General features: G+C 45.8%; 1 protein-coding gene across 2 annotated transcripts in view; it reads left to right on the forward strand.

The window, feature by feature from the left end:
• anxa6 (annexin A6) overlaps positions 1-16,153 on the forward strand; it is an 84,862-nt gene that overhangs the window by 51,152 nt on the left and 17,557 nt on the right. For both annotated transcript variants that reach the window (XM_080201255.1, XM_080201254.1), the window contains exons 16-20: positions 2,625-2,719; positions 6,122-6,235; positions 7,199-7,289; positions 11,392-11,471; positions 15,861-15,914. In XM_080201255.1, coding sequence (XP_080057381.1) covers positions 2,625-2,719; positions 6,122-6,235; positions 7,199-7,289; positions 11,392-11,471; positions 15,861-15,914 — 434 coding nt within the window. The remainder of the gene's footprint in view (positions 1-2,624; positions 2,720-6,121; positions 6,236-7,198; positions 7,290-11,391; positions 11,472-15,860; positions 15,915-16,153) is intronic.

Raw genomic sequence — 16,153 nt, forward strand, 5'->3', positions numbered from 1 at the left:
ACTCCAGTTTGCTCCCAAAGATGTACAGGTTAGGTGAATGGGCCGTGCTCAATTTCCCCTTAGTGTTGGGAAACTAGCTAGGGTAAATGCATGGGGTTGTAGGGATAGGGCCTGGTTGGGATTGTGGTCATAAGAACATAAGAACATAAGAACATAAGAAATAGGAGCAGGAGTAGGCCATCTAGCCCTTCGAGCCTGCCCCGCCATTCAATAAGATCATGGCTGATCTGTCGTGGCTCAGTTCCACTTTCCCGCCCTCTCCCCATAACCCTCAATCCCTTCTCTTATCAAGAACCCATCAACCCGCTTCTTAAAAATATTTAGCGAGGCAGCCTCCACCACTTCAACGGGCAGAGAATTCCAGAGATTCACCACCCTTTGAGTGAAGAAGTTCCTCCTCAACTCCGTTCTAAACCGCCTCCCCTTTATCTTGAGGCTGTGCCCCCTAGTCCTACTGTCTTTTTTGAGCGGGAAGAGTCTCTCCACCTCTATCCTATCCATCCCATTCATCATCTTATACGTCTCAATGAGATCTCCCCTCATTCTTCTAAACTCTAACGAGTACAAGCCTAGTTTATTCAGCCTCTCCTCATAGCTCAATCCCCTCAACTCCGGTATCAGCCTAGTAAACCTCCTCTGCACTCCTTCCAGGGCCAAAATATCCTTGCGCAGGTGCGGCGCCCAAAACTGCACACAGTACTCCAGCTGCGGCCTCACCAATGCCCTATACAGCTGCAGCAAGACCTCCCTACTTTTATATTCAATCCCCCTCGCTATGAAGGCCAGCATCCCATTCGCCTTCCTGACCACCTGCTGCACGGGCCAAATGGCCTCTTGCACAGTAGGATTCTAATTTTGTGTCTGAATCCTATCATGGAAGCTGGTGAAATTAAATTAATTAATAGATACAATTGGGCAATAAAATCTGGCATTGGAAGCGGGTCTCAGTAATGATGACCACGTGAACCAGACCCATCTGGTTCAGTAATGCCCTTCAGGGAGGGAAATCTGCCCCCCTTCTCCCGGTCTGGCCTACGTGTGACTCCAGAGCCACGGCAATTTGCCTTCTGAGATGGCAATCTGGGGGTAATGAGGGCAGATAATAAATGCCAGTGACGTCCACATCCCACGAGAAAATGAAAAAGAAAATTGGAGCCTGGATAGGTCATTTGATCCCTCACACCTGCTCCATCGTTCAGTAAGAACATGACTAATCTTCAGCTGCAATTCCACTTTCCCGTCTATTCCTCCGTTCCCCAATTCCCGGAATCCTCAGAGCAGCAAATCCTTAAAGTGCCAGAGGCCTGTTCATCAGCTAATCTGATTTAGTGATGTTGGTTGAGGAATAAGTGATGGCTTCAGGGTGAATTCCTTGGTTCTTTACCGGAATAGTAAGCATTGGATTCTTTTGACCCACTTCAGGGAAGTTGGGGTCTCGGTTTAGTGCCTCTGACAGTACAGCACTCTTTCAGTACGGCACTGGGGTTTGTTCAAATCTGTCTAAGAGGGCACAAGGCCACCTTCACAACTCCAGGATGAGAGACTGGTGGTGAAGTGTTACTGTTCGCTCTGTGTTGTGGCAACATGTACTTAGAAACAGAAACTAGAAGCAGGAGTAGGCCATTGTGCTCTTCCAACCTGCTCCGTCGTTCATTTTGATTGTGGCTGATTCAATATCCTGATCCGATCTTCCCACCCATATCCCTTGATCCCTTTAGCCCCAAGAGTTATACCTAGTCACTTCTTGAAATCAGAATGTTTTGGCCTCAACTGCTTTCTATGGTAGTGAATTCCACACACACTCTGGGCGAAGAAATTTCTCCTAACCTCAGTTCGAAAAGGTTTACCCATTATCCTCAAACTATGACCCTTAGTTCTGGACTCCCCCACCATTGAGAACAGTGGATCTACCCTGTCTAACCCTGTTAGAATTTTATACGTTTCTATGAGATCCCCTCTCACTCCTCTAAACTCCAGTGAATATAATCCTAACCGACTTAGCCTCTCCTCGTATGACAGACCTGCCATCCCAGGAATCAGCCTGGTAAACCTTCGCTATACTCCCTCGAGAGCAAGGGCGTCCTTCGTCAGATAAGGACACCAAAACTGCACACAACATTCTAGGTGTGGCCTTACTAACTCTCTGTACAATTGCAGCAAAACATTCCTATCCCTGTACGTCAATGTTATTTAACTGCAACTACACAGAGTGATGGCAGAGACTATAAAGTTCTTTCCATCACATAGTCGACCGGGAATCTTTCCCGCTTTTACCGCCTGTTACTGGCACGCGTTGGAAGGATTTTGCAGGTCGGTGCTCGACCGGTTTGGCTGCGTTATCGACGCACCTTCATTGGCCATCGGGTCCCAGACTGCGACTGGAAGGTGGAGCTTCCGGCTCCCAGACAAGAATGCCACCCACTGCGCCACGAGAACATTTCCTCTGAATCCTCGCTGACTCTGCGGGGAGCCACGTTTGGGTGTGCTCAGAGAGTGAAGGGATTGAGGGGGATTCACTGAGCAGGGTTGAAATGCCTGACCTATTCCTGTGTCTGGGACGTGCTGTGTTTGTGGACGTTGCAGCTGCGACGGCAGATTGACATCTTTTTTGTTTAAATTTCCAGGCACTGATGAAGAAACAATTATCAATATAATTACCCAGAGAAGCAACGCACAGAGGCAGCAGCTGCGACAGCAGTTCAAATCCCAGCTGGGCAGGGTAGGTCATCTTAAAGCTCTGATACTGGCAGATTTTCCAGCACTTTCTGTTTTAGTTTTAGATTCCAGCCTCCGCAGCGTTTTGCCCTGATATTAGGGTAACTCACCCGCCCTACCATGCGCGTCAACTTACTCATGGAATCGTATAGTCCAACAGGAGGCCATTCAGCCCTTTGAATGCTGTGCCAGCTCGTAGGCAGACTATCCAATGAATCCCATTTTCCCACTCTTTCCACAAAATGTCAGGTTTAATTTCAGTTATGTATCCAGTTCTGTTTCAGAGACAGCAACAATGGAATCTGTCTCCACCTCCCCATCCAGCCTCAGCACCACATCCCTGCTCTTATATTCTAGCCCTCTAAAAATGAATGCTAACATTGAACCTTCAAAGAGCCCTGAACCAGGACTCCCAAGTCTCTTTTGTGCTTCAGATTTCTGAAACCTTAGAAAATAGCCCAGGCCCCTCTCTTTTTTTCTACCAAAGTGCATCCTTCTGAAAGTGTGGTGCCTGTCGTTTTCAGGTTTGTAAGGGTTAATGTGTGGGACTGTGTAAAACCACCTCTCTCTATTAGTGTGAGTTTTAGAGGTGCAGATGTGATGGGCCAAAGGGCCTTTTCTGTGCTGTATGATTATAATAATAAGGAAGATATCACGTGACGAAGTGTCAAGAGGGAGAGGATGTTCATGGCTTCAGCAGTGTAACACCTTGTCACGGGTAATGGTACATAATGTGGAGATGCTGGCGTTGGACTGGGGTGAGCCCGGTAAGAAGTCTCTCAACACCAGGTTAACATCCAACAGGTTTATTTAGTAGCACAAGCTTTTGGAGCGCTGCTCCTTCGTCAGGTGAGTGGGAGTTTGTGATTACCTGTAAAGACTTGCTTTCCAACCATTATCTTGTAAACTGAGGTTGTCTTTATATGCCCTGTTTTTGAACATGATTCCCACTCACCTGATGAAGGAGCAGTCCTCCCAAAGGTTGTGGCTTGTGCTACCAAATAAACCTGTTGGATTTTAACCTGGTGTTGTGAGACTTCTTACTAACTGTACATAGCCTGGGTGTATATAATAAACCAATTATTATTCAGGTACACCAACATCTCGGTAGTCCTCCCTCAGACTAACCAACAAATAACAGAATTGGAGCGTATTCTCCAACTGAGACCTAACCAGCTCTTGGTGTAGGGCTGTAACTCAGTACTGATACGCTGTTTATGTTAGATACCACCCCACGTGCTGTTTTGTCAATCAGATAGGTGGCAGTGGTACGCAGTGTTTCTATAAAGCTTGATGTGCCTCTGCATTCAGCTGCAGCCTGACATTCATATCTTCGCCGTGTGAACTGTATGCCGCAAAGGAAGAAGGAAAATCTTGCATTTCTAAAGCATCTTTCACATTCTCACTGTGACAACAAGATGAAATAATTTTGTATTGTAGCCAATGTTGCAATGTGGGAAATGCAGCAGCTATTTTTTTTACGCAGTAAGTTCCCCTAAACAGCAAAGTGATTGTCACTGGTTTTAGCAATGTTGATCTAAGCAAAAATATTGGCCAAGAACACAATTCCTGCCCCGTTCTCCAAAATCATGCCATGGATGAAGGACAATGTAATTTTAGGAAGCGCTGAGGGGGACTGTGATAAACTTGAACTGATTAGTATTGGTGGTTTAAAAGTGGATAAATCTCCTGGCCCAGATGAGATGTATTCTAGGCTGCTCTGAGAGGCAAGGGAAGAGATAACAGGGACTCTGACACTAATTTTCAAATCCTGTCTGGCCACAGGAGAGGTGCCAGAAGCCTGGGGGACAGTTAATGACAACTCATTATTCAAGAAGGGAAGTTGGGAAAAATCAGCAAATTACAGGCCAGTGAGTCTAACATCAGTGGCCATGAAACTATTGGAAAAAATTCTGAGGGACTGAATTAATCTCCATTTGGGGAGGCAAGGATTAATCGAGGATTGTCAGCATGGCTTTGTCAAGGAGGGTGGAAAATCATGTCTTACAAATGTGATTGAATTTTTCGAGGAGGTGACTAAGTGTGTAGATGAGGGAAGCGCAGTTGATGTAGTCTACATGGACTTCAGTAAGGCTTTTGATAAAGTCTGACAAGATCGAAAAGGTAAGAGCCCACGGGATCCAGGGCAATTTGACAAACTGGATTTGAAATTGGCTTAGTGGCAGGAGACAAAGCGTGAAGGTCGAAGGCTGTGTTTGTGACTGGAAGCCTGAGTCCAGTGGTGGGTCCCATGTTGTTTGTAGTGTACGTTAATGACCTAGGTGTGAATGTGAGGGGGATGATCGTAAACTCACAGATGACATGAAAGTTTGTGGTGTGGTAAATAGTGAGGAGAAAATCCTTTCTGATTTATTATTGTTGCATGTATTAGTACACAGTGAAAAGTATTATTTCTTGCACGTTATACAGACAAAGCATACAGTTCATAGAGAAAATGAGAGGGTGCAGAATGCAGTGTTACAGTTATAGCTAGGGTGTGGAGAAAGATCAACTTGATGCAAGGTAGGTTCATTCAAAAGCCTGATGGCAGCAGGGGAAAAAGCTGTTCTTGAGTCATTTGATACATGACCTCAGACTTCTATATCTTTTTCCTGATGAAGAAGGTGGAAAAGAGAATGTTCAGGGTACATGGGATCTTTAATTATGTTGGTTGCTTTGCCGAGGCAGTGAGAAGTGTAGGTAGAGTCAATGAATTTGGTTTGCGTGATGGACAGGGCTACATCCATGACCTTTTGTAGTTTCTTGCACTCTTGAGCAGAGCAGGAGCCATACCAAGCTGTGAGACAACCAGAAAGAATGCTGTCTATGGTGCATGTGTAAAAGTTGGTGAGAATTGTAGCTGACGTGCCAAATTTCCTTAGCCTTCTGAGAAAGTAGAGGTGTTGGTGGGCTTTCTTAACTATAGTGTCGACATGGGGGGACCAGGACAGATTGTTGGTGATCTGGACATCTTAAAAACTCTAAGTTCTTGACCCTTTCTACTTTGTCCCTTAATTGAATCCATAGAATCTCTGAAGTGCAGAAGGAGGCCATTTGAGTCTGCACTGACCCTCCGTCAGAGTAACCCACCCAGGCCCTACCCCCATGGGATGTTAGAGTGTGGGTTGTGAGGGGGAGAATGGGATTAGAGTGGGTGGGATATTAGAGTGTGGGGAGTGGGGGATAAGGTTGAATGTCCAACTGGGTGTCTGATACAGCAACACATGAAAAACACAGAAAATGCTGTAAGTCCTCAGCGGGCCTGTGGAGAGAGTTAACGTTTTGAATCAATGACACTTTATCAGATTATGAAGGGGCTAAATGGTCTGGCTCTATGCAATGAACGTTCTGATTGGGTGAAATAACTTCATGCTGCATTTCTATGAACGTTTTTGCTTCTCTCTAGGATCTGATGGCAGACCTGAAATCGGAGATTGGTGGCACTTTACAGAAGATCATTTTAGGTTTAATGATGACTCCAGCTCAATATGATGCAAAGCAATTGCAGAAAGCTATGCAGGTGAGAAATGCCGAGCGTGGTTGTAGCGAAATGTCAGCAGCTTATCAATTACACTGGTAGATGTTTGTTAATATCAGTTACGTTGTGAAAGATCAGAGAGGCAGGCGACGGGTAATAATTGTCTTTGAGTAGATCAATGGGAGAAAGCTGGGGCACTGAGTTGGAGGGGAAGAGCTGAACAAGTCAGCAATCGCTCTGAGTGGAGAAAAGCTCCATGTCTTGGTTTTGATTTCTACAATGGATCCTGTTAATACTTTATAGGGAGGAACTCTGTCTCTCATTGGGCAGGACTCTGTTCCCAGACCACCCTCTGTAGCTCAGCTTTTGACTTTATCCCTTGGGAAATGAATGGGTTTCCATTCCTTAGAGAAGGAAAATAAAGATATTTGCATTTTCTAAACCTCCTGAATGTCCCAAAGTGGTTCAAACCTACTGAGTACTTGTTTTTTGAGTGGGTACTGACTATGGTAATTTAGAAACACGGCAACCAACCTGTGTACAGCAAGCTCCCACATCAGCACTGGGATAAGGAATGATGAAATATTCTCTATTAGTGATGTTTTCTGCTAGGAGGCCAGCCAATCACTGCTGTTCTTTGAAATAGTGACCTTGGGATATTTTACATCCATTTGAAAGGGTGGGAGGAGTCGTGGTTTTAACATCCTTTTTAACATCTCATCCGAAAGGTAGACTCTCTGACAGTGCGGTGCCCCCTCGGTACTGGGCCTCTGACAGTGCGGCACTCCTTCAGTACTGACCCTCTGAACTTTACCGCCCTGCCTTCCACAGAAATCAGAGCAGCCGAAGGGGTGGACAATGGGAAGGTCTGTTGACCTCGGGCGGGACTTTCCAGTTTCAGGTTGACAACACCGTAAAATCCCACCCTTGGTTGCTAAGTGGCAGGACAGGCCTGCTATTTCTGATATAGTCTGTCTTATCTCCTTCTGTTCTTAACCTCTGCAGGGCATGGGCACTGATGAGAGGGCACTGATAGAAATCCTGACCACAAGGACAAACGACGAGATAAGAGCCATCAACGAGGCCTACAAGGAAGGTGAGGAACTGCACACAGGAGATGGCTTTTCACATCCTCTTGGCCGGGGAATGTTTTGGAGATGTGTTATTGGTTTTGCTAATCCACGTTCTATCGAGACGGCAGTGAGAATGAGGAACTCAGTAAAAGAGCGAAGTCTCGGGATTTTTTAATCCAAAGGCCTACAGAAGAAAAGTGACTTGCATTTCTCTAGCGCCGCTCATCTTCTCGAGTCACTTTTCGACGAAGAATCTTTTAGAAGCAGGTTTTTAATTTCTTTTTACCCCATTCTTGAAGTTACAAAGCCAGTGCTCAGAACGGACCAGGGCAGACCGGAATCCATCTCCTTGCCCGCTCCAAAAACCAAATTCAAATTGAATCCAATTCATGGTCCTCATAAGAGAGACAAACAAGATCCAAGCTGACAAGAGAAGGTATTACACCCCATGCCAGGCTCAACCTGACGCTTGATCTGAGCCAAAAGGCCGAGAAGGGCCTTTCTTGAGAGTTTGTGGTTTTTTTTTGTACATTTTTTGGTACTTTATTTACAATCAAGAATCCAAATTGGCCCAGTCAAAGTCTCCACAAGAGAGACAAAACAAACCCAAGCTGACAAGACAGGACTTGCTTCCCATTTGGCCGTGATCAAACAAGATCCAAGCTGACAAGATGAGGCATTCCACTCCCTCCTGAGCTTCATCTTAGCCAAAAGGCCCAGGTGGTTTTAAAAGTTGCTTCAGGTGAAGAAACCTCAGTGTAACCTTATTGGCCAAGACCAGATGCAAACCAGATTTACACTTGATCTTAGCCAAAAGGCCAAGAAGTGTTTTTTTTTAAAGTTTCTGTCCAATCAAAAAACCAAATTGGTCCAATCAAAGCAAGAGAGACGTTACAGATCCAAGCTGACAATTCAGGCTCCACTTCTCTTGGGTTGGGCCTGATCTACAAGATCCAAGCTGATAGGAGCAGGAATTACACTTCCTCCCGGGCTTGATCTGAGCTTCAGATTTAGCCCGATGGTTTCAGATGAAGCCTCAGTGTAACCTCATTGACTTCTAACAAGTGAATAGGATCAAAAACTTCACTTGACCTGACCCAAAAGGCCAGCGTTATTGCTGCAAAGCAGGATTTAAGGTGGATAATTCACACACACACACAGCAAGATTCCATAAAGAGTCAAATGGTCATGACCAGATAAGCTGGTTCAGGAAAGGTATCAGCCTATCAGATATATGCTGCAGCAGAGGGAAAGAGAGGATTAGAGAATGTGAAGGTTGTTTGGGAAGTTTAATTTCAATCCCAAACAGGATTTGTTGGGGTGAATGGATTTTTCCTTGTTGTTTTCAGATGTTCATATGAATTAGGGCAGTGCTCTTGTAATGAGTCTTTGGAGACAGAAGTCCCATCACTCAAATGCCTTTATTTACCATTTCAACAGCAGTACACAGAGTGCTCGCAGTCAGCAGTCTACCTTTGGGAGTGCCAGAGGAACTGACACTCCCCAGTTAAATACAAGGAAAAGACTCCCTGATTGGCCTATTAATTGACTCCTTAATCAGGGAGTTCATACTCCAATAGGCCAACCTCAATGGCCTGATTGAAGTCATTACGGTACTGGGCATTGGTAAGTCCCAGTGGCACAGATCCCGCTCTCCCCAGTACTGGTACCAGTGTCCACCAACTGGAACCCACTCAAAGAACAAAGAAAATTACAGCACAGGATCAGGCCGTTCAGGTCTCCAAGCCTGCAATGACCATGCTGCCCGACTTAAAAACCCCCTGCCCTTCTAGGGACCATATCCCTCTATTCCCATCCTATTCATGTATTTGTCCAGATGCTCTTTAAAAATCATGATTGTATCTACTTCCACTACGTCCCCCAGCAACGAGTTCCAGGCATCCACCACCCTCTGTAAAAATAAATAAATAACTTGCCTTATACATTTCCTTTAAACCTTGCCCCTCGCACCTTAAACCTACGCTCCCTAGTAATTGGCTCCCACCGTGGGGAAAAGCTTCGGACTGTCCGGTCTGTCCACGCTCCTCATAATCTTATAAACATCCATCAGGTCACCCCTCAACCTTCACCGTTCCAGTGAGAACTAACCAAGTTTCTCCAACCTCTCCTAGAATCATAGAAACCCTACAGTGCAGAAAGAGGCTATTTGGCCCATTGAGTCTGCACCGACCACTGTCCCACCCAGGCCCTACCAGCATATCCCTATAGGTTTGCCACTAATCCTTCTAAGCTACACATCTCAGAACTCTAACGGGCAATTTAGCATGGCCAATCAACCTAACCCGCACATCTTTGGACTGTGGGATGAAATCGGAGGAAACCCATGTGCACACAAGGAGAATGTGCAAACTCTGCACAGATCTCCTCATAGTTAATACCCTCCATACCAGGCAACATCCTGTTAAATCTTTTCTGGACCCTCTCCAAAGCCCTCCACACCCTTCTGGTACACTGGGGGAGAATTGGGTACACTGAGGGAGAATTTACCACGGCCAACGCAACTAACCAGCACGTCTTTCAGACTGTAGGAGGAAACGCACGCAGACACGGGGAGAACATGGAGATTCCACACAGACAGTGACCCAAGCTGGGAATCGAACCTGGGTCCCTGGCACCGTGAGGCAGCAGTGCTAACCACTGTGCCACCATGTCACCCAAGGCTGTTGTAAAATATCCAAGGCTGGATGAAGAGTAGGGGAGAGGTTCTCCCTGGCAATCATTATTGATTATGTTCCGAGTGCGGCCTAACTAAGGTTCTATAAAGCTGCAATGTGACTTGCCAGTTTTTAAACTCAATGCCCCAGCTGATGAAGGCAAGCATGCTGTATGCTTTTTTTTTGACTACTTTCTCCAACTGTTGCCAGTTTCAGCGACCTGTGTACCTGTGCACCCAGATCCCTCTGTCTGTCAATACTCTTCAGGTTCTGCCACTTACTGTATATATTTATTATCTGACCTTCTAAATTGTATTACCTCACATTTGTCTGGATTAGACTCCATCTGCCATCTCGCACCAGTCTCTAATCCACACATTCATTTCAATAATCTTATTTGCCCTATGCCAATTTGCCCATGGCTCAGGTAATAATCCAGAAATTAGTGATGTTTGAGGCTCTGCTTCTAAATTTGGAGTCTAGTTCCTCATATTCTCAATGCAGAATCTCTTCCCTCGTTCTGCCAGCATCCCCAGTTAAGGAGGGATGTGGCCATTGGGGTGGGATTTGAACACCAGGATAAGAATCTGAAAATAGAGGCAATGTCGGACCAGGAATTAGTGTAAGTCAGGGCTCGATGTGACTGGAGATGGGGAACACAGTGAATGTCTTCATGGAATTCTACAACAGCTATAGGGAGAAGTGAGATGAACAATAGGGGATTAATCTGTCTATGTGATGGCAGCTACAGGGATCAGGCAACAGAGTGAGCCTGGGTAAGATACTTTGTTGGAGAGATGGTGCAGAGCCGATGGGCTGAATGGCCTCTTTTGCACTGTAGGATCCTATTCTAAGCTGAAGGATGAATATCGTTTTACAACACCAGGGAGAACCTCTCCCCTACTCTTCATCCAGCCTTGGATATTTTACAACAGCCTTGGGTGACATGGTGGCACAGTGGTTAGCACTGCTGCCTCAGGGTGCCAGGGACCCAGGTTTGATTCCCAGCTTGGGCCACTGTCTGTGTGGAATCTCCATGTTCTCCCCGTGTCTGCGTGGGTTTCCTACTACAGTCTGAAAGACGTGCTGGTTAGTTGCATTGGCCGTGGTAAATTCTCCCTCAGTGTACCCAAACAGGCACCGGAGTGGAGCGACTGGGGGACTTTCACAGGAACTTCATTGCGGTGTCAATGTAAGCCTACTTGTGACACTAATAAATAAACTTAAATATTTAGAGGGCAGACCAGGCCACGGTTTATCATCTGAGTGGAAAGTTTGTTGATCAGACAGTGCTGCATTCCCTCAGGGCTGGACTGTGTGCTCAAACCTCTGGGCAGGGTGTCTCAAATCCATGACCTTTTGACCCAGGGTCACAGTGCATACAACACGGCCCAATCTCATTATTAATAGCTCTCTTGTCATATTGATACAACCTTTCTTTCCTCTGCAGCCTATCACAAGAGTTTGGAGGACAGCATCGGCTCTGAGACATCTGGTCACTTTAAGAGGCTTCTGATCTCACTGATTCAGGTAACAAGTCAATCAGGACTTTGGGTTAAATATTTAGCTCTTTGAGGTTGGATTTACATTGTTTTTCTGCCGCAGTCCATCTTCCTTACACTCCCTTTCCACACCCTGAGGCTTCAATTCTGGAATCTTCTTTTCAACAGGAATTGTGCCTAAAGTATGTAAAAGAGAGGCTTTTAACAACAGATGTGGAAAGACTGGTTTGACCGAGCTAAAGTACTGTTGCAGTCCCTTTCACATTGGGCAGACTGCTTTGCAATACACCTCCTCCCTCCAGTCTGTAGGTGTGACCCTGAGATATCACCATATTCGCTTTGTCCCCGGCTTGCTGCAGTGCCCCAGTGAAGCCAACACGAGCCCCAGGAACATTGCAGTTCATTGTTCAATCAGGCACTTTACTCCCTTGTCAACCGTTTTAGATATGGAGTGGTTAGCACTGCTGCCTCTCAGCGCCAGGGACCCGGGTTCGATTCTCAGTTTGGGTCAGTATCTGTGCGGAGTTTGCACGTTCTCCCTGCATCTGCGTGGGTTTCCTCCGGGTGCTCCGGTTTCCTCCCACACTCCAAAGATGTGCGGGTTAGATTGATTGCCCGAGATAAATTGCACTTTAGTGTCCAAAGATGTGTAGGTTAGGGAAATTAATGGGGTAAACACATGGGGTTATGTGGGTAGTTTGGGTGGGACATTGCATCAGAGAGTCAGTGTGGGTTTAATGGGCTGATCTTCAGCACGATAGGGATTCTGTGATAACCTCTGCCCTAGTTTGGTTTTACTCTGCTTCTTAATTTTGGATGGCAGCCGTTTACTTATAAACACATCTTCTGTTTATTTTCCATCACCGTTTCCTTTGTCTGTGTTATCTAACCTCCTCTGTCTTCCATGCCACCACAGAGCTTCCCTTTCTGTTCTTCCTCACTCACTCATTCACTGCAACATTTCAAAGTTTTTGCCCCTCCCTGAGGAGAGGCCAGAAAGGTTAGTTCTGTTTCTGTCTCCGTGGAAACTGCCAGACCTGCTGAGTACCTGTTTTCATTCAGCAGGGTTTTGCGTTGGTTTGTACCACGGGGGGGGACTGTGTGCACTTCAGGGCATCGCACCACAGGTAGGATAAATTGATCTTGGATGGAGTGCAGCATAGTCTCACCAGAATATTAACAGATAAGATTGGTATGGATTAGTTAGGCGTGGATACGGAACCAAGGCAGGTGGATGAAGTCGCAGGTCTGCCATGATTAAATGGGATGAAATTAAATGGAAAGAATAGGCCCGAGGGGCTGAATGGCCTCCCCGTTACACAATTTCTTCCTGTGAAGTGGCTCCTCTGTTTTTTAGGGATCAAAGATTATGGGAAGAAAGCAGGATTGGGCTGAGTTGGACAATCAGCCGTGATTGTGATGAATGGTGAGGCAGGCTTGAAGGGCTGAATGGCCTCCTGCAATGTCTGGAGGAGTCGGGGTCATTGGAGGAGATAAGATTATACAGTAGAACCATTTTTAGTGATGAAAGAACACTGAGGGAACTGAGACACTCCAGTTCCCATTCAGCTGTTTCTTGTGTCTGGTTTTGATATGATTCATGTAATTTAGCTGAACTTGATGCCCTTCACATCTGGAAGGGCTGGAAACCCTCTCCCTGACCGAGCCTCCCCACTCCAAAGGAAGAATTTGCAATTATAAAACACATTGCAGGCCTCCAGCCGATTAAGGTGAGAGGAAAGATTAGACAAACTAGTATTCCCAGCTCTAGAAAAGGTTGAGGCGTGACCTGATTGAAGATTTCAGGGTTTTGGAAGGAATTGAGAAGGTAAAAGAAGAGGAATTGGTGGAGTGCCCAGGACACTTAACCTTAAAATCAGAGGCAGACCAAACTGTGATACAACCAGAGAGAAAGAAAGCATTCTCTCTGGTTGTATCACTTCCATAGAAAACATTCTCTCTGATTGTATCACAGTTTGGTCTTTCTCTCTAAAGACCAAACTGTGATACAATCAGAGGAAATGTTTTCTATGGAAGTGATACAACCAGAGAGAATGCTTTCTTTCTCTCTGGTTGTATCAGTTTGGTCTGTCTCTGATTTTAAGGTTAAGTGTTCTGGGCACTCCACCAATAGAAGACATTCCTCTTCTTTTACCTTCTCATTTCCTTCTAAAATCTTCAATCAGGTCATGCCTTAACCTTTTCTAGAAGGTTTTATACTGTTCTCTAGCCGAGGGAAGCTCTTGTACTTTAAATTCTTTCAAAGGGGTGTTAAGTAGGGCTTTGTGAGACAGGGGTACTTGAGCACATGTGGAGAGAGTGGGGTTAAGACAGATTGGTGAGAGGGAACTGGGCAAATGGAAAAGGCTCTTTCAGCAGTGGAATATCTTGAGTATCGAAGGCGCCTCGATCACCTTGCACCAATCACCACCTTCCACCAATTGCAGTCTTGGGTTCTGGCCACTGGGTGACACTGGTGCAATCTGTAAAATGTGACCATAGTGAAGGGGCTCTTATGCCTCTGGGGGGCCCAGTGGCACAGTGGTTCGCACTGCTACCTCCCAGTGCCAGGGACACGGGTTCCATTCCAGCCTTGGGCACCTGATTGTGTAGAGTTTGCACATTCTCCCTGTGTCTGAGTGCGTTTCCCCTGGGTGCCGCAGTTTCCTCCCACCATCTGAAAGATGTGCAGGTTGGATGGATTGGCCGTGGTAAAATGTGTGGGGTTACAGGGGTATGGCAGGGGGTTGGGCCTGGTAAAGGCGCACTTGTTGCTGAATGGAATCTTGAGGGGATAAGTGCTCCCAACCATCCAGGATTGGATCCTCCTGAATGTTGTTACAAACAAGATCCATGAGGAATGCATGTGATTTTTTTTAATTGTTTTTTTTGAACTCTTTTGTTTGTTAGCTCCATTTGGAGAATGAAATAGGTTCTTTGAGGGGTGCTGAGATGTGAAAGATGTTCTACAATTGTTATATTCTATAATTTATCTTGTTGAAATGGAGAGGCTAGGTTGGGGGGTCGGGGTGGTCAGTGACTTTGAGTTCTGAAGGAATTCCGAATTACATGAGGATATCTCAGAAAAACACCTAAAATGGGAACTGATGTCTCAGTTCCCCTGAGATTTTCATTCATGGTTAAAAATATCTCGGATGTAATACTTTTATCTCTCCCAATATTCCACACTTGCCTACACAGAGGTTCTGATTCATAGGGACAGCTCTCATAGTAGGAGGAGGCCATTCAGACCTGGAGCTGAATTCAGTTGGATCATGACCTGTATCTTCATGTACCTGCCTTGCTTCCTTTAACCTTTAGTGCCTGTTGCTAACAAAATCTTATCAATCTCAGCTTTGAAATTTTCAATTTTTAATAATTCGTTCACGGGATCTGGACTTTGCGGGCTAGGCCAGCATTTATTGCCCATCCCTAACTGTGTACAGTCTTTGGTCTGCCTAGTCACTCTGCATCACCTCAAAGTTATGATGTGGAGATGCCGGCATTGGACTGGTGTAAACACAGTAAGAAGTGTGTTGCCAGGCTTCTTACTGTGTCCACCTCAAAGTTGACAGCGCAAGGCCAAACTTGGCAACAAGAGATTAGGAAGGCAGGTAATCCTGGGAGCAACAGACACTCTGTAGTGTCTGTAAATTGTTGCATGTTCACAGGCAGTGTTGGCATTTAAAGCAATATATTGCTTACATTCACTGTATAAATGTCTTATAGCCTTCCAGTGGAGTCTCTTACAGAGGCCTTTCTCTGAAGGAATGCTCTCCATTTGTGTGCTTGAACAAACTATTGTGTAAACTCTGAGACGCCAATGAGTAGCTCCTAAGAAGCCAATGGTGACAGTGGCCATGTCTTCCACTACCTGGGCCCGAAATTCTGGAGCTCCCTCCCTAAATTTTTCCCATGACCTCACTTTGCCCTCTGAAATATGGCAACATAGGAACTAGGAGCAGAAATAGGCAAATTCAGTCTTTCGCGACCACTCCGCCATTCAGAGAGGTCATGGCTAATCTCTCCCTGGTCTCAAACCCACCTCCCCACCTGTTCCTCATATCCCCTTATCCCTTTTATTTTATCAGAAATATATCTATCTCCTTGAAACCATTTAACAATTCAGATTGCACCGCGCTCTGGGGCAGCGAGTTCCACAAGTTCACCACCCTCTGTGAGAAGTAGTTTCTCCTCATCTCAGTTTTAAATCTAACTCTAAGCCTAACCTTTTGACTAATTTGTTTATCTCTCCAGTTTCGATGCTTTATGTATTAAAAAGAAATGCTCTCCTTGATCATCCTGGGGCCTCTGGTTATGTTAAAGGTGCTCTGTAAAAGCAAGTTACTGTTGTCAGAAATATATTGCCTGAACGTGGCTCAGCCCTAACGATGTCATTGCTTTTCTTTTACACAAGGGAAACCGAGAGGTTGGGGAGGCAGATCTGACGCGTGCCATGGAGGATGCAAAGGTATTGAATCGGGTTAAACGTTGAGCATTCAGTAAAGGGGTGGGTGGGAGATAAAACTCGCTCTTTAATTAACATCGTTACCCATTTCTTCCATTACATCAAACCATGACTGGGGTGAGAGAGGGGGGAGAAGGGAGGGGGGGTGAGCGGGTGGTCACCTTCCAAATCATGATTGTTCAATACATCTGGAGAATGGCTCTGGCTTTCTGAGTACAGGTCCCTGCTGGGTTTGGGCTGCT

The sequence above is a fragment of the Carcharhinus amblyrhynchos genome, chromosome 13 (genome assembly GCF_965287045.1).
Source record: "Carcharhinus amblyrhynchos chromosome 13, sCarAmb.v2.hapA, whole genome shotgun sequence".
Taxonomy (NCBI): Eukaryota; Metazoa; Chordata; class Chondrichthyes; order Carcharhiniformes; family Carcharhinidae; genus Carcharhinus; species Carcharhinus amblyrhynchos.